Source organism: Lineus longissimus, chromosome 1, assembly GCF_910592395.1.
Source record: "Lineus longissimus chromosome 1, tnLinLong1.2, whole genome shotgun sequence".
NCBI lineage: Eukaryota > Metazoa > Nemertea > Pilidiophora > Heteronemertea > Lineidae > Lineus > Lineus longissimus.
Window position 1 is genome coordinate 17116843 of NC_088308.1, and position 25323 is coordinate 17142165.

The following is a 25323-nucleotide window of genomic DNA, read 5'->3' on the forward strand; positions in this document are numbered from 1 at the left end:
TAAGGACAGCATTTGTCAGTCCTGAGGATGTCTCTTAATAGAGAGGTTCTACTGTGTATATAAGTGGCAACCAATTTGGGTTGTCCTGGACAGTGTCCCAATCATGCAATACCACCATGTCTTTTCATCTTAATTTTACTCTTTGTCATTAGCTGAAAAATAGTTGCAGGTACAACTCCCATTCCATGTACAGTGGAACCTCCTTAAAGGGACAATATAGGCAGCTGCTAGGCAGGCAATATATAGTTACACAAAGTTGCCAATAGGGGTCTCTCACATCTCACAGTACGTCGAAATGATTCATGCTTGTATGAGGAATATATCAAGTGCTGAATCTGGAGTGGCCACAGGTGCCTAAAGATGCCAGAATTGCAGCTATGAAATCAACTTCCATTCGAGTGATACAACTACAGTAGAACCTCTCTATTATGGACACCCTCGGAACTGAAAAGTGCTGTCCCTAATAGAGAGGTGTCCTGATAAGAGAGGTCAAATCGAATGGAAACTACCAAAAGTAATGTCCTCAATAAAGAGGTTGTGCTTGATAGAATCCGCTAAGGGCAGTTCCACTGCATATGATCATAAAATACAGATACTGCTCCTTTATATGTGGTCGGTAGGTTGTGTATATTGGGGGACTAATTCATAGTTCACTTTCCTCAGCACTTGTCTTTTATGACTTCAAGGTATTTTAAGGTGGTCCCTTAGTCCACAACCCTGATCCAGTTGTGATGTTTAATGCTTCAGAATCATTTGTAACCCAAATGTCCAATGATACTTGTGAAGAGGAATCTTGGGGCGTGTTATACCCCATGGTGTTGCAGTGGTTGTGACTTTGTCCACGAAAACCCAAATTAGTTGTCTTGAAGGTATTTTAAGGTGGTCCCTTCGTCCACAACCCTGATCCAGTTGTGATGTTTAATGCTTCAGAATCAGTTGTAACCAAAATGTCCAATGATACTTGTGAAGAGGCATCTTTGGGCGTGTTATACCCCATGGTGGTATTGAAGTGGTTGTGACTTTGTCCTGGAAAACCCAAATAAGTTGCTATCGTTGATGGGTTCATTGCTAGAATCAGTTGTAAACAAAAATGTCCAATGATACTTGTGAAGAGGCATCTTGTGATGTGTTATACCCCATGGTGGTATTGAAGTGGTTGTGACTTTGTCCAGGAAAACCTAAATTACTTGTCTTCAAGGCATTTTGAGGTGGTCCCTTTAAATAGTCCACAACCCTGATTCAGTTCTGATGTTTAATGCTAGAATCATGTCCATGTCCAATGATACTTGTGAAGAGGCTTCTTGGGATGTGTTATACCCCATGGTGGTATTGAAGTGGTTGTGACTTTGTCCAGGAAAACCCAAATTAGTTGTCTTCAAGGTTTGTTGAGGTGGTCCCTTAGTCCACAACCCTGATCAAGTTGTGATGTTCAATGCTAGAATCAGCTGTAACCCAAATGTCCAATGATACTTGTGAAGAGGCATCTTTGGGCGTGTTATACCCCATGGTGGTATTAAAGTGGTTGTGACTTTGTCCACAAAAACCCAAATTAGTTGTCTTCAAGGTATTTTGAGGTGGTCTTTCATCCACAACCCTGATCCAGTTGTGATGTTAAATGCTAGAATCAGTTGTAACCCAAATGTCCAATGATACTTGGGAAGAGGCATCTTGGGGCGTGTTATACCCCATGGTGGTATTAAAGTGGTTGTGACTTTGTCCAGGAAAAGCCAAATTAGTTGCCATTATACATTGTTGATGGGTTTAATGCTAGAATCAGTTGTAACGAAAATGTCTAATGATACTTTGGAAGAGGCATCTTGGGGCGTGTTATACCCCATGGTGGTATTGAAGTGGTTGTGACTTTGTCCAGGAAAACCCAAATTAGTTGTCTTCAAGGTATTTTAAGGTGGTCTAGTCCACAACCCTGATCCTTTTGTGATGTTCAATGCTAGAATCAGTTGTAACCAAAATGTCCATTGATACTTGTGAAGAGGCATCTTGTGATGTGTTATACCCCATGGTGGTATTGCAGTGGTTGTGACTTTGTCCAGGAAACCCTAATTATTTGCCATCATACATCATTGATGGGTTCCGAGATGATTCATGGTACTGGTTACATACGAAAGTGAATGTGCCTCAGTCTATCGTCCTGAACAGACACAGAAGATCCATGATGGCTCTGAATCAACTGTAATGCAACTTAAACTCGGCCACTTCAGAAATGCATGATAACCAAGAGCCAGTCTGGATATTGTTCACCGTCCCCCTGAACTGTTCGCAACATTTTTTCATGCTTCTAATTTGCTGTCATATTGCCCATTGTACCGAGCTAGTTGTGTCACTCACTCACTGTCCAGACTACTTGGATTCACAGCGACTGAGAAAGTGATTGATGCAGTTTTTCACCAACCTGACAGTTGTCCTCACCTGGGCCGAGTTCAGAAGCTGGTCAGGTGCTCGTTTTATCACCAGCGAATTAAATCATTTGCCTTCGTCACATTCCTGGCTATGGTGTTGCACAGCCAGGCTTTCCCCAGATTTCATTTTTAGACTTACATTTTTAGGGCAACCCATGAGGTATCGGTCAGACCTAAATGGCTCAAGTTGAGCAAGGCAAATGCGAAACCAAGTGGTCTGTGTCTGGTGGTGTTAACCATATTGACCACTAAATAAATAACAAAATGTCTGATACATTTCATTAATTTTATTCCACCAAAATACATTAAGCATACACAATGTGTAAGGATTCAACATGATTTTCTTTTCTGATGCCAACCAAATATTACATTGATCCGGATGAACATTATTACAGAAAAATGTTGCTAGCTTCAGCTTTGCGATCATTTTTTCCAACTCTCATAACAATCACTTCTGACAAACTACAGGGTGGCTCAGAATTATTTCCCCTATGTCACATGATTTGGAAACAGAGTACTGTACATTTTACATGTAAGCTGTACAATAATCTGTTTCCAAATCATGGGACACAGGGAAAATAATTCTGGGCCACCCTGTATACCAGATGTGCTTAATAAAGTGCATAGACCAGTCTGTCCTTTACTGTAACATGGTCTCCATGTTAAGCAGTTGTATAGCATCGGTAATATGAGATCCCATGTCAATTTTGGAGGAGATTCCGGCTGAGAAGGCCTTTTGTAGAATAGTACTTGCATGCTCTGAAATGACATGAAAAAGATATTCTGTAACCTGTGAAATATGAAGGTACGGCAATGAAATGTCGATTAAACGAAATTCAAATTCTGTGTATTACGCAATGATGAATAAGCATTATTCAAACCAAATGATATTAATATCATCTCAAGAGGATGAACATGGCTGAGTCCGGAAGGTGCAAGTGCAACACATCTGATCAGACACCAGAGCATGAACTCCAGACCTGCCTACTCTGGGACACTGAGAGACTAGCCACATGGCCACACAGTGCATCATTGGAGACCAAGCTCTTGGGATCAAGGGAGGAACAAGAGATGACAGCAAGGTTTATAAGAGACATAGGCCTGGTTGTGTAGTATAGCCATAGATAGTAAATTGAATGCTAAGAAGAAGAATGATTTTAATATGACATGAATTGGCAAATAAAGGACCTGCAATATAGTATTAAAATTTTTATGTAGACAAACCTTGTCCAAGCAGAGAGAATTCCGGCAGATGTCGAAGAGCTGAATCGATAACTTCATGGTTCTCACTCTCCAAACACTTGATATAGGAAGGAACAAACTGGCCACACGAGCTGAAATGAAAGGTAATAGAGGTTCTTATTGTCAAAACCAACCAAAAAAGGAACCTCATAGCCTACTGGTAATCACTGCTGGCTACCACGCAATAGGGCCCGGGTTCGATCCCCGGGAGAACCCATGATGTATTTCTGGATGACCCGGCGTGGCTTTCAAGGAACTAAAATTCCTGGCTCTTCACAAACGCATGAAATACTCGAGGGTCTCTCGGATGAGACTAAAAGCCGTGGTCCCTTGTACCTGAGTGTCTGTGCCGGGGCAAGTAAAAGATCCCACATAGGTGGACAGTAGCCTATAGTGCCAAGTGGACTCCACACCTCTTGCGAAAATCCAAGTAGGATTACGACGCCGATATTGATATGATATGATATCGAAAAACAATGGTCCTGAGACCAAGTTTCTTGCAGAGAAGGTACTTGTCAGTCAGACAAGGATCCCTGAACTGTGAAGTGTGAGCAAATCAGGTAATTCTGCTGGTCACACCCGCAAATTCGACTACAGTGCTCCTGTGTCTCCTGGGATTGTCGAATCGAGGGGTTGTTGCTTGGTGTTGGCGACTCAAATACAGTGGAACCTCCTTTAGCGGACACCTCTCTATTGAGGACAACCTCTCTATTATGGACACTAGTTTTGGTCCCATTGGTTGTTTTCATTCAATTTGACCTCTTTAATCAGGACACCTCTCTATTGAGGACAACACTTGTCAGTCACGAGGGTGTCCTTAATAGAGAGGTTTTAGAGTACTACAAGTTGATAGGCTTATTGAGAGATTGATTGTAAATGTACCTTGGGTTTGACCTGACGTGCCTCATCACCAACATGAAGGCTATGTTCCTAATCCTCTCATTGTTGTGGTAGATCAACCTCTTTAAATCACCCTGAAATCAATAAAAGTAAATCATTATAACTCCTTATAGCACACAATGTCAAGGTGTTTTAGATTACACCTGAACCTCCCTTAGCGGACAACTCTCTATTAAGGACAACCTCTCTATTAAGGACAACCTCTCTATTAAGGACACTAGTTTCTGTCCCGAATTTGTTGTTTCCATTCAATTTGACCTCTCTTATGAGGACACCTCTCTATAAAGGACAGCACTAGTCAGTCCCAAGGGTGTCCTCAATAGAGAGGTTCTACTGTAATTGCTAAGCCTAGTCCAGAACCTTCTGCAGAAACCAAGGAGTGCCATTTTAGACCAGTTGAAAACAAGAGTACCGGTATAATACAGCGAGCACTGGTCCGGCCAGGAACATTAGTTTGATCAGAATACTGCTCTTACCAGAAAATGCTCCAAAATTTCCACCTTTCGCTTGGCAGTGTTGTCTAAATCTTCAAGGACCTCAGTAATGTCTGAAATGAGTAATACATTCTTTTATTCGATGTACTCGTACTTCATGTACAATGTAAATGACATCTTGACACACGAGGCTCCAATATCGCAAAGTCTCTTTAAGGAGCCTAAGACTGCCAGTTACATGTACATAGGTAGGGATTGAACTTAGTCGGGAACCTAGCAGAAGTTGATTTAAACTGTGATTGATTCGTCCTTTGTCGGTGACAGAGACTGCATGTAGGGTTAAGTGTCACGCTCAAGGACACCGAGAGGAAACAATGGTGACCCTTTGGCAGATCACAGTATTACAGACCAAAGGTTTACCTTCTTCAGATCTGTCTTTTCCTATCTTGACCAAAAATGGATTCAACTCGGCCATCGTCCAAGGGGATGAGGAGCGTGTCGGTAGCAGTACCGGTCCTGCCTCAAGAGGGTTCTCTGGTCCCTCAGCTTCCTGTCTTGGCAAGGACAAGCCGGCGAGCAGGCTCTTCAGTATAGAGAAATCTGGTAGTAAGTTGGTCAGAGCACTGCAAGTAGGAGATTTGTTGGAAATAACAAGGCATGTTGACGTTTAAAAAATCTATAATCATGCTTGCGCATTAATGAAGCGATGTGAAAAAACACAGAACCATATGGCCTTCACTTTAATAGAACTACAAGAGAAAAACGATACCATCCAACTGAAGCTCTTCGCGATTCACAATTTAGCACTATATAATATAATAATAATGTCCTAGTCTTATATAGCTGCTCTAAGCGCTTCTGAAGTGTCCTTTGAAAAGTAACGTCTTTAAATTTGACACAAAACTGTCTTTCATATATTCCGGGATTGCGTTCCACAGCTATTGCCAGGCAGAATAAACTCAACATAACACCTGCTTATGCCAAAAAATCTAATTTTCACCATGTGAAAGAAGTGTGGATTGACGCTGCTCCTAGCTGAGGCAGCCTTCAAAAATCTCCTTGGACACTGATGTGCATTATCATTCTGTTGGGGCGATGCCCACAGACCTCTTTTTTTACGCCATACCACAAATTCAAATGTGAAATATAGGAAAACATAATTGCGCTGTCTTTAAAACTTACTTGAGGAGTTCCACGTGATTATGTAATATCTTTGTAGCTCTGACTGGATCATGGGCGGTGAACTGATGAATGAAGTGGATGAACTTGTTGATGAGTGGCATCAGTAAAGGATTCTGGAAACCATAGTTCTGAAGAAAAAAAACAAAATTCAGTTGATGGGCAGAGACATGTATTTATCCACAGGCGGAAGTGTGGCACTGACACATAGTCCGTACTGAACTGTGAAGCTGTGGTAAATACATGACTGTGATGGGTGAAAGTGGATTTATTCTTCAATCTTTGGTGGATTCTTAATCTACAGAGCCAGGCCATAACATAGTCCGTACTGAACTGTGAAGCTGTGGTAAATACATGACTGTGATGGGTGAAAGTGGATTTATTCTTCAATCTTTGGTGGATTCTTAATCTACAGAGCCAGGCCATAACAGGGATATACTTTTTGATAATCAATTTAAGGAAATATTGTCTCACTGGCCAGTTTAGAACTTGTATTCTAATAGGCCCATATCAGTCCACGAGTGACGATTTGATGGCAATGCTGTACACAAATCAATTTTTCTCAGGCAATCGGTATTGGAATGTTTTGAATTTTTACCATTATTTCGATAAAAGCCTCTTCATAACACATAAAATTTGGTGGGAATTAAAGCACCCTTGGTGTACTTTTTTCACCAACCTATATTCATTAAAATGTACAGAATGTACACGCTGGCTAATAGAGGTCTCTGGCCTGATAAATGAATAACCTCACTTTAATACTGTAAACCCTTTTTGTTGTCATGAGCCTAATATTTTGTAACATTCAGCAGATTTCAAATCCGTCCCCAAGTTTGTAAAAAACATTTTGGTGTTAGGCATGTGAAACTGACTCCTGAGGACAAACAGATTTTAGAAGTCGTTGTCACCCTGCCAACAAGAATCAGTCGTTCACACACCCTTTACTTACCCCAATCGCTGCGAAATATGCCTCAATGATATCTCCAAGGGAAGTGTACTCTTTTTGGAACACCTGTGGCATCAGGAGCTCGAGAATGCCCAACACATGGGTGAAGAGAATGTGATGATTCTTGTGCCGGAATTCCCCAATGGTGAAATGGGTGCGACCTTTTAGGAGAGCAGCCATCATAGGTAACTGCCTGCAGTTGGGAAAGTATAAAAAATGAAAATATAGTAGTACCTCTCTATTAAGGACGCCCTCGGGGTCTGAAAAGTGTTGTCCTTAATAGAGAGGTGTCCTGATTAGAGAGGTCAAATTGAATAGAAACGACCAATTTGTCACCAAAAGTAGTGTCGTTAATAGAAAGGGTGTCCGTAATAGAGAGGTGTCCGCTAAGGGAGGTTCTACTGTACGCCTTGGAAGGAAAGCGATAAGTCCTTGAAGTGATAAGTCCTTTATTTTCTACATTGTACACAAACTTAAAGGGGGACTATAGGCAGGAGGAAAGGGGCTAATTTGGCCATCTTCAAGTGACTAGTATACACAGTTAGGGCCCTAGGTCATGTCAGATTCAGCACTAAATATATTCCTCGTACAACCCTGAATCATCTCGGCGTACTGTGAGATATGAGAGACCCCTATTGGCGACTTTGTGTAACTTTATCTTGCCTGCCTAGCTGCTGCCTATAGTGTCCCTTTATTAAGATAATTGCAAAAGGAACGAACCATGACCAGAATTCTTACCTGAGAAGTAGAATAGGGTGTTCTGTCGCCATTTTCCGACAAGCAATGTTGGCATCGTACATTCTATTCTCGGACCTCGATCCGTGTTTGGCCTCAGAGAGACTGGTCAACAGGCGATGAGAGATGCCATCCAGCTGCAAAAAGAATGTGAAACATTGGGTTTGTTTTCTATTCATTTTAAAATACAGCAGAACCTCTCTATTAAGGACACCCTCGGGACTGACAAGTAATGTCCTTAATAGAGAGGTGTCCTGATTAGAGAGGTCAAATTGAATGGAAACAACCAATTTGGTACCAGAACTAGTATCCTTAATAGAGAGGTTGTCCTTAATAGAGAGGTGTCCTGATTAGAGAGGTCAAATTGAGTGGAAACAACCAATTTGGTACCAAAACTTGTATCCTTAATAGAGAGGTTGTCCTTAATAGAGAGGTGTCCGATAAGGGAGGTTCCACAGTATTGATTCGAGAGCGTGCAAGTTAAACCAAAATCATTACTTTCTCCTTTATAGACAGTATTGTGGCAATAGGTACCGTAGGAGGAAACCTGAAAACCTAAAGGAAACCTAAGATCGCTACCCAGTTTCTTGATGTGACCTCTAACAGTTTATGCCGAGGCATTGGGTTGTGTACCGGTAGACTGTTTTATAACAATGCACTTTACCTTGCTCGCACCACAATCTTGAGCTGTCTGAATGTCCTTCAGGATGAAATTAAGATCACTGACCCAATGATACGAATATGGGTAGTGGAAGTATACCTCAAGAACCAAATGCTGGCAGAGACTGGATTTGGGGCTGAAAAAATATACAAATACATGTATATATAGTAGAACCTCTCTATTAAGGACACCCTCGGGACTGACAAATGCTGTCCTTAATAGAGAGGTGGCCTGATTAGAGAGGTCAAATTGAATGAAAACATAATTTCATCTGGGTATATTAAAAGGCAGTAAACAGCTTAATCTAGGATTTCAGGGATTTCCCCAAGCAAATCAGTAGGTTAATTCTGCTGGACTGACCAATCAAAGGTGTCGAATTCTGCATCCCCGACGTGCTCATCAGAGATGAGTCAATCAAAGAGGACTCTATTCTGGGGTTAATTTGTTGTTTGTCATGAGCGAATGATACCTTTGCTTTTTGACCTGATTGCATATATGCTGTATAACTGTGACGATTCTACTCCTATAGTTACAGCAGCATTTCTCTAACAGCTGGACACGCCACTCGAGACACTCTAGCGCAGATTCGCTACATTTGCCATCAGACATCTCCCAGGCTTCAGTAATCACATGGTCCACGATGCAACAGAGCTGATCAGTTGTCAGATTGAACACATCTTCAAGTTTATGATGCTGAAATAAAGTGTGGGTATATCAGATTTTAAAAGCAAGTCATAAGCTAAACTGTTGACACATTATTTTCCATCCCTTAGCCCTTTCTTGCTTGAAGCCTCATTGCTTGAGAAAGCCTGCCGTGGCTTTAGGTGTCGTGGTAGCAACCAGACTTTTGAGGTGACATTTTGGCAAAATGCGTTACAATATCAAAACAATATTATGTTTTGCATTAGACCTTTGCATGAACAACTGATCAAAGATGTGACTTATCTGATTTACTTGACTTCTTACACCACAACAAAACTATGTGATGATATGACAAGTGGTCATACACCACAACAAAACTATGTGATGATATGACAAGTGGTCATACACCACAACAAAACTATGTGATGATATGACAAGTGGTCATTCACCACAACAAAACTATGTGATGATATGACAAGTGGTCTTACACCACAACAAAAACTATGTGATGATATGACAAGTGGTCATACACCACAACAAAACTATGTGATGATATGACAAGTGGTCATACACCACAACAAAAACTATGTGATGATACGACAAGTGGTCATACACCACCACAAAAACTATGTGATGATATGACAAGTGGTCATACACAACAACAAAACTATGTGATGACATGATAAGTGGTCATACACCACAACAAAAACTATGGGATGATATGACAAGTGGTCATACCTTTGGAAGACTTCTCTCTCTTCCTTGCCATATCTTGGGTATATGAATACACGCCCACAGGAAATCCAACACAGCACTACTCTCATACCTGAAAATATGATCAAGGGACCTTTAGGAGAAGGATATCCAGTATTGTCCTTCCCATGACAAAATAAGGAGGAGCATACGATACATGAACATCTAAAAGATATTTTTGCAATTTACCCCAAACCCTCTTGAAATTCTGATTTGTTAAATTTTCAAATGTGAAGCATTTAAAGGCCTACGCCATTCGTTAAAAATTTTGAATTTGAAATCGAATTTAAAAATGTCCAATTGTGTAAATAAGTACTAAATATAAATTTCAACATTGCCGTTGTGTAGACTGATATACAAATACTATGAATACCAAGTTTAAACAAATTTGTATTCGAAATAACTGCACTATGGCCTTGTGTATTAGTATATTCTATTCAACTGGTCCACAAGTAATTATGAACGGAGTACCCCTTTAACATTCTATGGTTCAGATAATCGTGTGAGCAGATTGGTAGCTTACCATCCCTTGTCAGCATCCGTCTTGAGCAAGGACCGTACACAGCTGTGGAGTGAGCTCCAGCTGCTCTGATGTGTCAACAATGCCAAAAGATACGGCTGGTGCGACGTCTGATTCTTCGCGTCCTTCGTTTCTTGTTTAGCAAACACCAGCGTCTGTACGATACTTGGGCAAGCCTCGATAATCTCTGGGTCAAGCAGTTCTAACCAGTCTATGAAGAGACCGGCAGCCGAGGCACTCATCTTTCTTCTGAAGCGAAAAGAATTCTCCATTTTAGTAGAAACTCTTTATCATGGATGCTTTGAGAATGCTGCTCTTAATATATACAGTGGAACCTCCCGTAGCGATCACCTCTCTATTAAGGACAACCTCTCTATAAAGGACACTAGGTTTGGTCCCAATGGTTGTTTCCATTCAATTTGACCTCTCTAATCAGGATACCTCCCTATTAAGGACAGCACTTGTCAGTCACGAGGGTGTCCTTGATAGAGAGGTTCTACTGTAGTATATTAACCCTTAAACCGCCAGAGGCGACGATCGTCGAATTTCAGATTTCCCAAAATCCCGCACAGAATGAAGCCAAACACGAAAGCTCGTATGCAGTGGTGCTGTCTGGTGTTATAAATTGAAAGCTTATATGCTTAGCTATAGGCAAGTATCGTCGCCTCTGGCGCTATACCGCCTAGGGTGATTTTATAGCGATGTTTTTGACCAAAGGTCGGAAAACCTCGCCGTTAATTTGGCGCTTTAAGGGTTAAGGTGTCAAATTAAATAGGATTGACCACTTTTGAACCAAAGTCAGTGTCCTTATTCGAGAGGTTGGTCTCCTGGCAGAGGTGTCCTAATTAGAGACAGGCTCCACTGTTCCACGAGACTTGACAACTTGTTCCATTGTGACTTTTCCATGTCAACATATAAATTAAAGATTCAATTAAGATACAGATTCAGTTGATCACCATAAAAACGAAAACTAGGAAAATTAAAATGCTTGTGAAAATTTGTCAGCTTAGGCAGCAAACTCTAACAGCCTCACCCTCTGTCTTTATCCACTAAGAATGTGGAGCACAACTGTGCCTTGCGAACATCTTTCCTTAGACCCTCTTTCATGGAGAGATTAACCAGCTCCTCAAGTTTAGAATGGCACTTGATGTCCATGTTATCCACAGCTGAAACAAACAGAAGGCCTTAAAAAGTCGAATGAAGAAATATTGCTCCGTCGTTATCTGTCTACAAGATTACAAGCAGTTTTTTGAATGAAAAGAATAGGTTTAAATGCCGGTTTCTGCTGCAGGCCGAGACCAGGGCTGGGTTGAAGAACTGGGCCCAGAACTGACAAGGAACCCCACCAACGGGAAGATTACCCTCCTCGTCACAAAATACCCCAAGAGGACTTTCAGTGCAGGCATCAAAGGCAGTAAATACACCACTCTGCCTTGATATTATCCTGTCCAGCAACACAAGAAAATCAAAACTGACAAATAAACTTACCTGCAATAAATTTCTCCTGATTCAGTTGATCACCATTCATGAGTTTGCCTGGGATTGTCTTCAACGCTTTTGATGGTTTCCCGGTGGTAAAATGTTGCTTTGCTAGCAAGGTTAGAGGGGACTTGGAGTCTGTGGCCCGATCCAGAATCCACGCCATGATGGTGTCAACCCGGCCAGTTGACTTCCTCTGCAACATAATGAAGGCAATAATCAGAATTGTTTCCTTTTGTTGCTCCATTTCTAAAAGCATTTCCCGAAAAGACAGTTTTAAAGCACAACGGAAATGGCGAAAAGAAGTTTCATTTATGGATGTTACGGTTTGAAGTGACTTGTTGGGCCCCACAACAACCGCAGCACAAGAATGGACCCGTGAACTTGACATTTGAACCAGGAGATCAAGCTGCGGAAGTAAATGTCAATACCACACCACGCTGCCCCATTTAGACATCTCAATTGAGACTTCCTGCTAAGACATACATGTACCTGTTTAGCCAGCAAGATGCGTAACAGTGGACACGACAGATCAGAAAACCTGAACATGGCCTTGATGAAGTTGTCAGCATCTCTCGAACTGAAAATCTACAAATAAAGAAACGATATATATTGCATCATAAAAAGCTTACCATTTAGATGATAACATGACAATAACATGATCACTGACCAATATCATCAAGACATGTAGAAGAACAGTGAGGATCACTTAAATGAGTGAGGTAATAGGGTCATCATTCGTGTTTTGCAGTATTATCTCTTCACCAGAGACCTTCAGTAATGGGCCAAGTTGAGTTTTGAATCAGTAGGTAGGGTCACCTTGCGTGTTTTGCAGCATTATCTCTCACCAGAGACCTTCAGTAATGGGCCAAGTTGAGTTTTGAATCAGTAGGTAGGGTTACCTTGCGTGTTTTGCAGCATTATCTCTTCACCAGAGACCTTCAGTAATGGGCCAAGTTGAGTTTTGAATCAGTAGGTAGGGTCACCTTGCGTGTTTTGCAGTATTATCTCTTCACCAGAGACCTTCAGTAATGGGCCAAGTTGGGTTTTGAATCAGTAGGTAGGGTCACCTTGCGTGTTTTGCAGCATTATCTCTTCACCAGAGACCTTCAGTAATGGGCCAAGTTGAGTCTTGAATCAGTACTTACCTGTTCTAAGCATTCAATGGCAGCTACAGATAACTTGGTATTCTTCATAACAGCCTGTAAATCATAGAAAATATTGTTTAAAGGGGTACGCTCTTCGTAATTACTTGTGGTCCAGACAAATAGAAATCCACTAATACACAATGCCATAGTGCAGTTATTGTGAGTACTAATTTGTTTAAACTTGGTATTCATAGTATTTGTACATCAGTCGACACAACGGCAGTGTTGAAATTCATATTTAGAATGTATTTTTGCAATTGGAAATTTTTTAATTCAATTACAAATTCAAATTTTTTAACAAACAGTGTAGGCCCTTAAAATTACAGTGACAGTTTTACAACTGTATTTGCATTACCGTTGCACATGTATAGTGACAGACGTTGGCATGGTTACCATTGGCAACCTCACACTTTGTTGTCGTTTAAAGGCGATTGCACCTAGAAGTGCATGAGAGTAGCATGACTTCTGACTGTAGCTTGGGTCCCGGGAATGAAAACTTTTTGATAAGTATAGAAAATGTTTCAAATACCCCAATTCTGAGATAAGGTTCGGAGGAGAAACAACTTTTTATTCCTTATTGGCCTCAAAATGGTTAAGGGAACACTAGGTGAGAATTGTAACTGGAACAGAAAAGAAAGTACAGTTATATTTTACCTTCTGAAGTGATTTGTACATCTGTTCCCTGTCAGTAGTGCTAAGTGATTCATCTTGGAACATCTTAAACAACAAAAATTATATAGTATATATACTGAGCAGGTAAGGCTAGAAAGCTCTCATCTTGATATAAATATCAAACTGCTGCAAAATGGTGTAATACAGGGGGCAATATATCATTACACGAGGAAGAAAACTTAAAGAATACTTAGACAAGGATGACAGTATTTCCAGTACATGTTCCAATACAAGTGCATTGCAAACGAGCCAACTATATTGTTCCACGGGGCAAAGCAGAAAATAAACTGCTGACAGAAGATGCGTGAATCAGTTTACACGCAGGGTCATGTTTAGCTGTCCTGGCCTACTTTTTCATAGATCTTGTTTCGCGTCGAGACTTACCCTTTTGAGTGCTGCAGTGATATGGCCTGGTCTACGATACTTGTTCGACCAGTCATCTTGAGTGTACATGAGACTAATTGGCGATTTCTCCTTCCTCGGTTCGGGAGAACGACCCCTCGTATCATCTGCAACAGAATGACCAGGTATTTGTTTATATTCTCACAACATTTTAACAAACTGAGCGTGAATTATGAAATTGTTATATTTTCACAGGTTACAAAAGTAAGAAGTCCTGAATTTGCCTTCTAACGTCCGGATACTTTATTCTAAAACTGTTTCACAAGATTTAACACCCCAAAGTCATAGTTGATAAAGTAGTTCGTCGGGATGACGATTCGTGCACGTGACTAGAAAAACTCGGGAGACTGGAATAACTGCAATCACTCTAATGACTAACTACGTCATCAAAACACTTTGTATGCATTTGACCTCAAAATATTGTTGACAGACAGTTGTTTCGAAATGTACCAGAAAAACTACAACAGCTACATGCAATGACTGTCACTCCTGAAGGATATTTCATCGTTGCGGCAGACGATTTACACTGAGAGAGACAGCAATGTTGTAATGTAATGTAAATATGGATTTATATAGTGCACGTTCCAGGTCGTAATGATCTGCTCACATGATATTTCATCGTTGCGGCAGACGATTTACACTGAGAGAGACAGCAATGTTGTAATGTAATGTAAATATGGATTTATACAGCGCACGTTCCAGGTCGTAATGATCTGCTCACATGATATTTCATCATTGCGGCAGACGATTTACACTGAGAGATACAGCAATGTTGTAATGTAATGTAAATATGGATTTATATAGCGTACGTTCCAGGTCGTAATGATCTGCTCACATGATATTTCATCGTTGCAGCAGACGATTTACACTGAGAGAGACAGCAATGTTGTAATGTAATGTAATATGGATTTATACAGCGCACGTTCCAGGTCGTAATGATCTGCTCACATGATATTTCATCGTTGCGGCAGACGCTTTTACACTGAGAGAGACAGCAATGTTGTAATGCAATGTAAATATGGATTTATATAGCGCACGTTCCAGGTCGTAATGATCTGCTCACATGATATTTCATCGTTGCGGCAGACGATTTACACTGAGAGAGACAGCAATGTTGTAATGCAATGTAAATATGGATTTATATAGTGCACGTTCCAGGCCGTAATGATCTGCTCACATGATATTTCATCGTTGCGGCAGACGCTTTTACACTGAGAGAGACAGCAATGTTGTAATGTAATGTAAATATGGATTGATATAGTGCACGTTCCAGGTCGTAATGATCTGCTCACATGATATTTCATCGTTGCGGCAGACGATTTACACTGAGAGAGACAGCAATGTTGTAATGTAATGTAAATATGGATTTATATAGTGCACGTTCCAGGTCGTAATGATCTGCTCACATGATATTGCATCGTTGCGGCAGACGATTTACACTGAGAGACAGCAATGTTGTAATGTAATGTAAATATGGATTGATATAGCGCACGTTCCAGGTCGTGCCCGGGTGAAAAGCACAGTGTTAACCATATAACAATATAAAAACCTCTAGTGGTAAAATTTAGGGAACCCATCTCCCCTCGTACCTGTTTTTGGTTTCTCCTCTCCATCAGTTAGCATTTTGTAGAAGTTGTCGCCGCCCTTGGCTCCCCTCAGGTGCTGCACCTCAACAAGTTGAGCCATGTACTGTTTATCTACGATGTGTTGCTCGAGACTGTACATGTCCGTGGTGACGGCCTTGTCTAGGCACTGGAGTAACTTTTTCATGCTTTCCACTGGAATGCCAAACGACTGCACAAACAAGAGAAGCTGGGCGGGCTCAAGGTCAACAAGAGCTGAAATAATAACGAAGCGGTATTTGATTCTTTAATTATTTTCCAACTCACAACATCTGTTTGTGCCAAAATGACATTTGAAAGTTCTGAATTGACTTCCATTATAGGGACAATATAGGCAGCAGCTAGGCAGGCAAGATAAAGTTACACAAAGTCACCAATAGGGGTCTCTCACATCTCACAGTAGGTCGAAATGATTCATGCTTTCACGAGGTATATATTTAGTGCTAAGTCTGTCATGACCAAGGGCCCTTACTGTGTATACTAGTCACTTGAAGATGGCCAAATTAGCCCCTCTCCTCCTGCCTCTAGTCCCCCTTTAAAGGGCTGGATCCAGACAGGTCGCCGACTGCTCAATCCCCTTTCCATTATTACAGAAATAAAAAGTGCCTATAAAAAACCCGATAAATTGACAATTACCTGCATCAACAAGAGTCTGAACTTTCGACCTTATCATACGTAATTTCAACCAATCAGGAAGCAGCAGTGCTTCCTCCGACGTGTCGACGAGGTACGCAGCAGGTGAAGGGCCATCCGGTGGAAACCAGTTATCGGATAATTCCTGGAACTCACTCGTAGCTGAAACACAGATGAACATTTCGAGGCATTCGTTAGGAATTCAAAATAACCGCACCCTCTCAAAATAATCAAATAGAGAGAATTGAATTTTCACAACAGTGGATACGAACTGAAAGTATTCCGGTATATTTCAAAGTAACAACTGACGTCTGTTCTATTGTACAATATAATGTAGTCATTCTTTAAAGCTATACCAGACACAATTTTTAGAGATTTCAGTTGAAAAATATTTCATGGATATTCACAGAAGTGTAAAATTATTGGGCGGACGGTATTCACTTTTTGAAAAAGACCCATAGGAGCAGTCAGGGGGAAATGTTCAAGCAGTTCATTCAACAATCAAAATTTACAATACAAAGTTGCAACAACCAAGGCCTTTTAGAATGAAGAGCAAAAGGAATCAAAATTAAATTTAAACCACTTGTTAGAAGTAAGCATGCAGTATCATAATTACAATATGTTGCTAGAACCAAAATAATAATAACAAATTATCCATCATAAAAAACAGGCATGATGAATGAAAGACTGTCCATAAACCTTGCTCTGAATGATCAGAATGAAAGGTTAACCCTGTATACTGTCGCATATCCTCATTTTTGCGACACACAAACAAATTTCAGAAAGTTTTTGGCAGATTAGGACTATGGGCAGTCCCGAAAGAAAATGAAAATAAACAGTGTACCACACTACAAGTCAGGCATGCATCTGACAAGCAGTCCATAAACACATCAGCCTGAGCTCCTAGTGAAAAGTTGGCACCTTTTTCGCTACCTTTCGGACTACCATACGTTAGGAGTATGATCATGGCATGCACCACCAGAATGTGGAGAGTCGCCGATTCTCCAGTTGTCCACTTCAAGAGGATTTGATCTTGACTGTCAGACTGGAAACAAAGAAATGATTGATAGGTCATTGGGACCGATTTGAGGTAGAGTGTCAATACCCTTGTTGCATAATTTATTATTAAATTTATTATTAAAAACATTTTTATAGCGCTTAACGTTGTTAAAACTTCTAAGCGCTTTACAATTTATAATAAAACATAACATTAATACATGATAGAATAAAAGTCATTACTAAAGAAAACGTGCAAAGGATTCAAAAGAATTTCTTAAAAATATGAGTTTTTAGTGCAGTTTTAAAACGACCCAGGGTACTCTGGCCACGAACACTATTTGGCCCGCAAATTAAGCAACGAAGAGCAAGTACATTTCTACAGGAGAGAGTAAACAGACCTAGAATTGTATCTTGCATTTGAAAGCCACACAAAGTTTTCTAGTTAATGTTTATAATGGAAAGCAGTAGTTTCCGCCCTTTTTTGCTTATTATCTAAACATGAATATCTCAATCTACAGGGTGGCCCAGAATTATTTTCCCTATGTCATATGATTTAGAAACAGAGTATTGTACATTTTACATGTAAGCTGTACTATAATCTGTTTCCAAATCATGGGAAAATAATTCTGGGCCACCCTGTAGGATCCTGTGACTGTTTTTTTGCTTTAGAGAGTCACATATATGACCAAGAAAAATTCTCCCAACCTACCCAAGAGTATGCTTCCTTTTCTGGCTCCTTCGCCCAGCGCAAGTACTTGATGAAGAAGTTGATGAGAGATGCCAACACTAGGTCGGCACGTGGGCTGTTCTGCACATCATCCTGGGGCATGACTTGTGCCATCACTGACGATCGCTCGACAATCAACTGAGACAAATCCTGAAAGAATTGAAGTGTAGGAATGCTTGAGTTAGCATGAGATGGGGAGTGTGGCTCAGGTAGAGCATTGATGTAAAAGAACCGCATCGCTGACAATGTTCTGATGAACCGTGTCCCGACCATCCTCTTGCAAACAGGGCCTACAACACGACTTCTCCTTACGCATGTTTGCGGGAGTAAGTATGTACCGCATGAAGTGGCCTGATATTGCAAGGATGCGTTCTGACAGGAACACTATGTATAAAGCTCATACAGCACTCAGGGAATTTCACAGAAACATACGTACCAGGGCAATATCAGCTACCTCATGGAGTTGTTCTGATTGAACGGCCTGATATTGTCAGGACGTGTTCCGACAGGAACACCATATAAGCTCATACAGCACTCAGGGAATTTCACAGAAACATACGTACCAGGGCAATATCAGCTACCTCATGGAGTTGTTCTGATGAACGGCCTGATATTGTCAGGACGTGTTCTGACAGGAACACTATATAAGCTCATACAGCAATCAGGGAATTTCACAGAAACATACGTACCAGGGCAATATCAGCTACCTCATGGAGTTGTTCTGACGAACCATGTTCTGATAGGAATACAATGTAAGCTGACACAGCACTAACATCCGTCTCCATCTGACAGGCCTAGAACAGAAAATGATGGTGAATAGCAATATGACTTTTTTTGTTATTCGTTGAGAACTTATGAATAACAATAAAGTACTGACCAAGTGGAAAATTACTACAGTGGAACCTCTCTTAGCGGACACCTCTCTATTAGGGACAACCTCCCTTTTAAGGACTCTAGTTTTGGTCCCAAGTTGGTTGACACCATTCAATTTGACCTCTCTAATCAGGACACCTCTCTATTAAGGACAGCATTTGTCAGTCCCAACGCTGTCTTTAAAAGCGAGGTTCCGCTTTAGTTGTTGTGACGTAGCCATGCTCTGAATTTCAACTGCAATATCTTTTATACGACGCAAGACAGCAAAACGAATCAGACTGATCAGAAGCTGAACTATGAACTTTTCACTCACCTGTCTGAGAGCATTGCAAACTTTCGACCTGACCATATCAAAGTGTGGTATAACAGGGAGTTGAGTGAGTAGCCATTGGTGCGTGGGTATCATCAGGCCGACATTATCACACACCATACCCTCACCCGAATCCAGGTGGGAGCGCGACAGAACCATGGAGAGGCCCTGGAACAAATCATATAGAGAGGGGTTATTCAAATGAAATGGTTCATGAACCATGTGCTCAGCTATGTACGAATATAAGATGGAGTTTTCTAGGTAACTGTAAACGACAAAATCTTTGACCTTATTATTTTCACACCTCATGAAGTGGTGTTTCTGTGCCTGGTATCAAACCAGTACTCTTCATCAGGATATACAGTGGAACCTCCCTTAGCGGACACCTTTCTATTAAGGACAACCTCTCTATTTAGGACACTGATTTTGGTCCCAAATTGGTTATTTCCATTCAATTTGACCTCTCTAATTAGGACACCTCTCTATTAAGGACACTGATTTTGGTCCCAAATTGGTTATTCCCATTCAATTTGACCTCTCTAATCAGGACACCTCTCTATTAAGGACACTGATTTTGGTCCCAAATTGGTTATTTCCATTCAATTTGACCTCTCGAAACAGGACGACTCTCTATTAAGGACAGCACTTGTCAGTCCCGAGGGTTGCCTTAATAGAGAGGTTCTAGTATACCTTACCTTGACAGCAAGAGCTCGGGATGAAGACTGTTGGTTGCCAAGCCTCTTCAAGAAGTAGTCGATGACCTCGACACTTGTTTGATAGTTAGCGTCGCCATCGTAAAGCAGCTTCTGTAACCTTGACAACAGTTGCTCCTGCTTCTTCACTTTCTGTAAACAAAAATAGAATATGGTCAGGCGGTAAATCTCATATGCGACTTTCTTTGGCGAAAGTAGGCAGCTTAGGACAGAGACAGATATTGACATATTGACATGGGCTGTTAATGCACAAAATTGCATTTAAAATGACAAATGTAATTGTCATTCGCTTGAGTATATGTGTTGAATGAATGAATAGAAATACTTATATAGGGCGCCTTTCCGTGGTCCACTACGCTCAAGGCGCCACCCCCCCCCCCCAAATAGTCCTCAAACAAGGTGGTTTTGAGTTGCCTCTTAAATGATGTTTCTGGCAGAGCTCTGAATGAAAAAGGAAGTTTGTGTTCTCATTGAAATTCTCACCACTAGACTTTCTTATACAAAGCATGATGGTAGCGGTTATAGACTTACTTGTTTCTTCTTGTATTTCTGAGCATTTGACTCATCATCTTCCTCCTGTGCTGAGAACAGATCAGGGCTCTCGTGTAGGAGGAACTCGCACAGACACTGGACAGGGAGCACATCCAATGAACCATCACTCGATTCAACCAACTCGGCCAGCCACGGCATCGACGAGGAAGTGCCCTGGGAAAGAAAATTTGCGGTTTACAGAAATACAGTAGAACCTCCCTTAGTGGACACCTCTCTATTAAGGACACCCTCTCTATTAAGGACACTAGTTTTGGTCCAAATTAGGGTGTTTCCATTCAATTTGACCTCGCTTATCAGGACGCCTCTCTATAAAGGACAGCACTTTCAGTCCCGAGGATGTCCTTAATCGAGAGGTACTACATGTACTGGGTACATTTATTTTCATTCAGGTCCCAAACGGAATACCAGTCATAGGCCTCTGATGTTTATTCTTCGAATTACAGTGGAACCTCCCTTAGCGGACACCTCTCTATAAAGGACAACCTCTCTAAAGGACACTAGTTTTGGTCCCAAATGGGTTGTTTCCATTCAATTTCACCTCTCTATAAAGGACACCTCTTGATTAAGGACAGCAATTTTCAGTCCCTTGGGTGTCCTTAATAGAGAGGTTCTACTGTACTCTGATTGGCAGGACAGCCTACTGTACCTGTCTTTGAATGACGTCCATTAGGAAGTCGGGACTTCTGCTGCGACACAACATGTGACCAATGCGCAGTGACTTGTTCACTGTCTTCAGCTGATCTAGAACCTGGGTTGGAGGACGTCGTGCTGGACCGCTGAAACAAGTAAACCATTGAGCAGTCAAAATCACATGAAACTGTTGATGCATCGAGTATTGCTCTTGTTAGAACAAAGATATTTAGTGAAAAACAGATTTCAGTGGAACCTCTCTTAGCGGACACCTCTCTATTAAGGACAACCTCTCTATTAAGGACACGAGTTTTGGTACCAAATTGGTTGTTACCATTCAATTTGACCTCTCTAATCAGGACACCTCTCTATTAAGAACAGCACTTGTCAGTCCCGAGGGTGTCCTCAATAGAGAGGTCCTACTGTACAAATTAAAAATGAATTCTGAACAATGTGGGGCAATGAGATTCTTTGCTTGGAAGGAAAATTTCAAAGAACTTGGCTCTCAGTCTCAAATGTATTACAAGTCAAACAGTGTGACATTTTTTTGGGACACCACATATATTGTTTCTGTCTCAGTGGAATCGGGGCTTACTTGGGTTCCATCTTCATGAGCTGAGTGATGAGCAGACTGTTACTCTCTGTAATGGTCACAACTGGACGACTCGCCGCGGCCAAGTGACCTTCAAACTCGAGGATCTCTTGCTTCTCAGTTTGCTGAATCTGTAAGCCCAAAAAAATCCCAAATGATACACAAGCAAGTCTAAGGAGCCTCATAGCCTAGTGGTTAACACTGCTGGCTACCATGCAATAGGGCCCGGGTTCGATCCCGGGGAGAACCCAGGATTGTATTTCTGGATGAACCGATGTGGCTTTCAAGGAACTAAAATTCCTGGCTCTTCACAACACGTACATTAACGTATGAAATACTCGAGGGTCTGTCGGATGAGACTAAAACCTGTGGTCCCTTGTACCTGAGTGTCTATGCCAGGGCAAGTAAAAGATCACACATAGGCGGACAGTAGCCTATGGTGGACTCCATACCTCCGGCAAAAATCCAATGGGGTTACGACGCCGGTAATGATATGATATGATATGAAGTCTCCATCAGTTGATATTATTCAAATTGTTTATGTCAAGACTAATGACGCTGTTAAAGCTGGATGATTTTGAACAACTCAGCCCCGGAAAAAGCTCAAATTAAACTGCACAATAATTAGAACCAAGATGAAACATACCTGCTTCTCTCTATTTGTTATTTCTTCAATCAAATTTTCATCAGTTGCAGTTGTTGGGGGTGGGAACTTGTAGTTGCTGGAATATGCAGGGAAGAAGCATCAAAATAAATACATGTCAACACAGGTCATCTTCCATAAATTGCCAGAATCTCCATTAGCAGAACTGGAGAGCGTTGTAAAAGGAACCCAAAGTTTTTTTATTTCCAAAGCAAGTTTTCATTTAAAAGAGATTCATTTATCACAAAATGATCCATGATTTAGGAAGTTTTTACTATTACTGTGAGTTTCAAGTAACAAATTGAACTTTAAACTCACAAATATATCAACAGTGTAAGGATAAATTGTCAGCACCTCCATCAGAGGAGGAGAGCGTTGTAAAAGGAACCCAAAGCTGTTCTTATTTCCAAAACCACTTTTCATTTAAAACAGATTCATTTATCACAAAATGATCCATGATTTAGGAAGTCTTCACAATTACTCTGAGTTTCAAGTGACAAATTGAACTTTAAACTCACAAATATATCAAGAGTGAAAGGATGAGAAGCTGAGCGCAATGAGTTTGGTACACCCAGGAAGTCAATCTAAAAACAAGATTTGATCACTTACTTAGTCATAACCATCTCCATCATGTACTTTAATGTTGGGTAAGTTTCCCAGGCTGCATAACCTGCAACAGAATGAATGAGATCAGATAATACTTCGACAAGAAAATTCATCCGGACGAAATGTTCATGAATTTCGCCGAGCAGTTCATGCTCTCGTTGAGCTGATTAACTTTTCAGTCAGTTTTGAATTTGTTTTCATCAGAGGATATTTAGATATCTAGCGATACTTTTTTTTTTGTAATATATATTTTTATTTCCCTAGTACTTTCTTTTTTACATTTTACATTTTTACATTTTTCTTTTTTTTCTATATTTACATTTCATGATTTCATGAGAAAAAACCTTTTTGTGGAGGCAGGGTATGGAAAGGGCAAAAGGATTATTAGTATTCTTTAAAGTTTAGCGATACTTACCAAACGAGACCGGGTTAAATGCAGCGAGAATCAGTAGCATGTTCCAAGCTTTCCAGTATAGGTTGGTGATGGCTAACATTGGTGGCTGGTAACCTTTCGGTAAGGTAATGTTTTCAGGATGATGGTAGGTGGACAGGTTCAATAAGGCATCAATCAATTCAAGTCTTTCCACCTGTAGCACTGGGAAACCTGAAGCGCAACAAACGAATTAAAATACAGTAGAACCTCTCTATTCAGGAAACCCTTTGGACTGACAAGTGGTGTCCTTATTAGAGAGGTGTCCTGATTAGAGAGGTCAAATTGAATGGACACAACCAATTTGGGACCAAAATCAGTGTCCTTAATAGAGAGATGTCCTGATAAGAGAGGTCAAATTGAATGGGACCAAAACTAGTGTTCTTTATAGAGAGGTTGTCCTTGATAGGGAGGTGTCTGTTAAGGGAGGTTCCACTGTACTTAAATGGTAAGGTCTCTTCTCCAGAGCACATGAAGGAAACATCATGCCTATCTCATCTTTCTTATTCAGTTTGGCCTTTGCAATCATAACACCTTAAAGGGCAACTCGTGTCAAATTTCACCATATAATGTTTTAGCTGTTTTTGACAAATGACTACGTCACTTTCTCATAAATCGGTAAGGTTTTCGAATCGAAATGCACATTTTCTCGAAATTGATGGTTTAATCCCACCCGGACGGCTCGCTTCGATGCTGTTTTCGTTGATGACATCACAACATGAACATCTTCGCGGACGCGGTGGTTTACATTCAGCGATTTTATAATAAATCTAATCAAAAATGGAAAGTTTGAGTTTTACATTTGTGATCAACAATTAAAAACGGACGTATTTCCGCAAAGTTGTAAATCACATCATGGTATCACTTTAAACATGAGCCCTGCCTATCTTCGGCTGCCGCTTCTTTCGACCCAGAGAACAACAAGGGCAGGAGCGGCACCGAGACTCACTCAAAGTAAGTCAAAGAAGAAGACAGCCGGAGATAGGGCGTACAGTGTCAGCACCCCACAGCTCTGGAACAAAGTGCCAGAAAAAATCAGATTGTCCAAAACAATGGCAACTTTTAAAAAATGTTTAAAGATGCACCTTTTTAACCTATATTTCCACTAGATAGTGTTTTATTCAATGTGTTCTATGATTAAATTGTTTATACCTATGTATGTATTGCCAAGCGCTGCTGACAATTTGATTTAAAACGGCGCTATATAAATTCTTTTATTATTATTATTATCATAGTATCCATAATATTCGTGGAGAGGTTATGGAATCTTACCTTCATCTTGAAGAGCAGCAGCCCTCTTGATAAGTCGATCAGCTAATTCGATAGCATCCACATTGCTAATCGGTAGCTCCCTTGATAACCCAATAATCAGGAGGCGCATGAGGGTATCCTCGTGGACAGGCACCTCCGAGGCGATACGTAACAACATACTGAAACACAGGAAAAAGTGCCGATGAATTTATCTTTAAATCTTCTTCCTCTTCTGTAATCACTCACAAGATGCAATGTGTATCACTGCAGTTTGCAGCGAGGCACTCTAAAAACGAAAGCATTTTCAGATTTTGCTTTCATTTATTTTCAGGAATGGTGATTAAACCATTAAAGGGGTTATCTAGACAAAGGACATTCTCATGAGAAACCTGTATCAATCAAAACTTAGATACCCTTTTAATAAGGGGCAGTGGTGGCGCAGTGGAAGAGAATCGGCCTCATGATCAGGAGGTCGTGGGTTCGACTCCCGGCCCCTACTGGCCGAGTTCAAGTGAGCGCCTTCTGGTTGCTCCTTCAAACCCCTGATTGATTTCTGTGGAGACTGGGGTAATAATGTGATATCTCACAGTTCCATTTAAATACTGAGGAGCG

General features: G+C 40.9%; 1 protein-coding gene across 2 annotated transcripts in view; it reads right to left on the reverse strand.

The window, feature by feature from the left end:
* Nucleotides 1-2714: 2714 nt before the first annotated feature.
* The window catches only part of LOC135489150 (integrator complex subunit 1-like), a 29864-nt gene continuing 7255 nt past the window's right edge, over nt 2715-25323 (reverse strand). Inside the window, exons 15-46 of one of the 2 annotated variants that reach the window (XM_064774368.1) lie at nt 24733-24890; nt 23446-23634; nt 23034-23094; nt 22428-22503; nt 21785-21912; nt 21206-21335; nt 20539-20712; nt 19990-20139; nt 19298-19462; nt 18801-18905; nt 18094-18261; nt 17319-17430; nt 16389-16547; nt 15720-15968; nt 14113-14237; nt 13711-13773; nt 13057-13110; nt 12401-12496; nt 11918-12104; nt 11463-11595; nt 10433-10678; nt 9895-9982; nt 8984-9207; nt 8518-8650; nt 7857-7990; nt 7122-7311; nt 6176-6303; nt 5414-5616; nt 5036-5106; nt 4542-4633; nt 3642-3751; nt 2715-3176 (exon numbers count right to left, since the gene is read on the reverse strand). In XM_064774368.1, coding sequence (XP_064630438.1) covers nt 3058-3176; nt 3642-3751; nt 4542-4633; nt 5036-5106; nt 5414-5616; nt 6176-6303; nt 7122-7311; nt 7857-7990; nt 8518-8650; nt 8984-9207; nt 9895-9982; nt 10433-10678; nt 11463-11595; nt 11918-12104; nt 12401-12496; nt 13057-13110; nt 13711-13773; nt 14113-14237; nt 15720-15968; nt 16389-16547; nt 17319-17430; nt 18094-18261; nt 18801-18905; nt 19298-19462; nt 19990-20139; nt 20539-20712; nt 21206-21335; nt 21785-21912; nt 22428-22503; nt 23034-23094; nt 23446-23634; nt 24733-24890 — 4420 coding nt within the window. In that variant the 3' untranslated portion in view covers nt 2715-3057. Of the gene's footprint in view, nt 3177-3641; nt 3752-4541; nt 4634-5035; nt 5107-5413; nt 5617-6175; nt 6304-7121; nt 7312-7856; nt 7991-8517; nt 8651-8983; nt 9208-9894; nt 9983-10432; nt 10679-11462; nt 11596-11917; nt 12105-12400; nt 12497-13056; nt 13111-13710; nt 13774-14112; nt 14238-15719; nt 15969-16388; nt 16548-17306; nt 17431-18093; nt 18262-18800; nt 18906-19297; nt 19463-19989; nt 20140-20538; nt 20713-21205; nt 21336-21784; nt 21913-22427; nt 22504-23033; nt 23095-23445; nt 23635-24732; nt 24891-25323 lie in introns of both variants that reach the window. The other variant, XM_064774360.1, reaches the window with a different exon arrangement.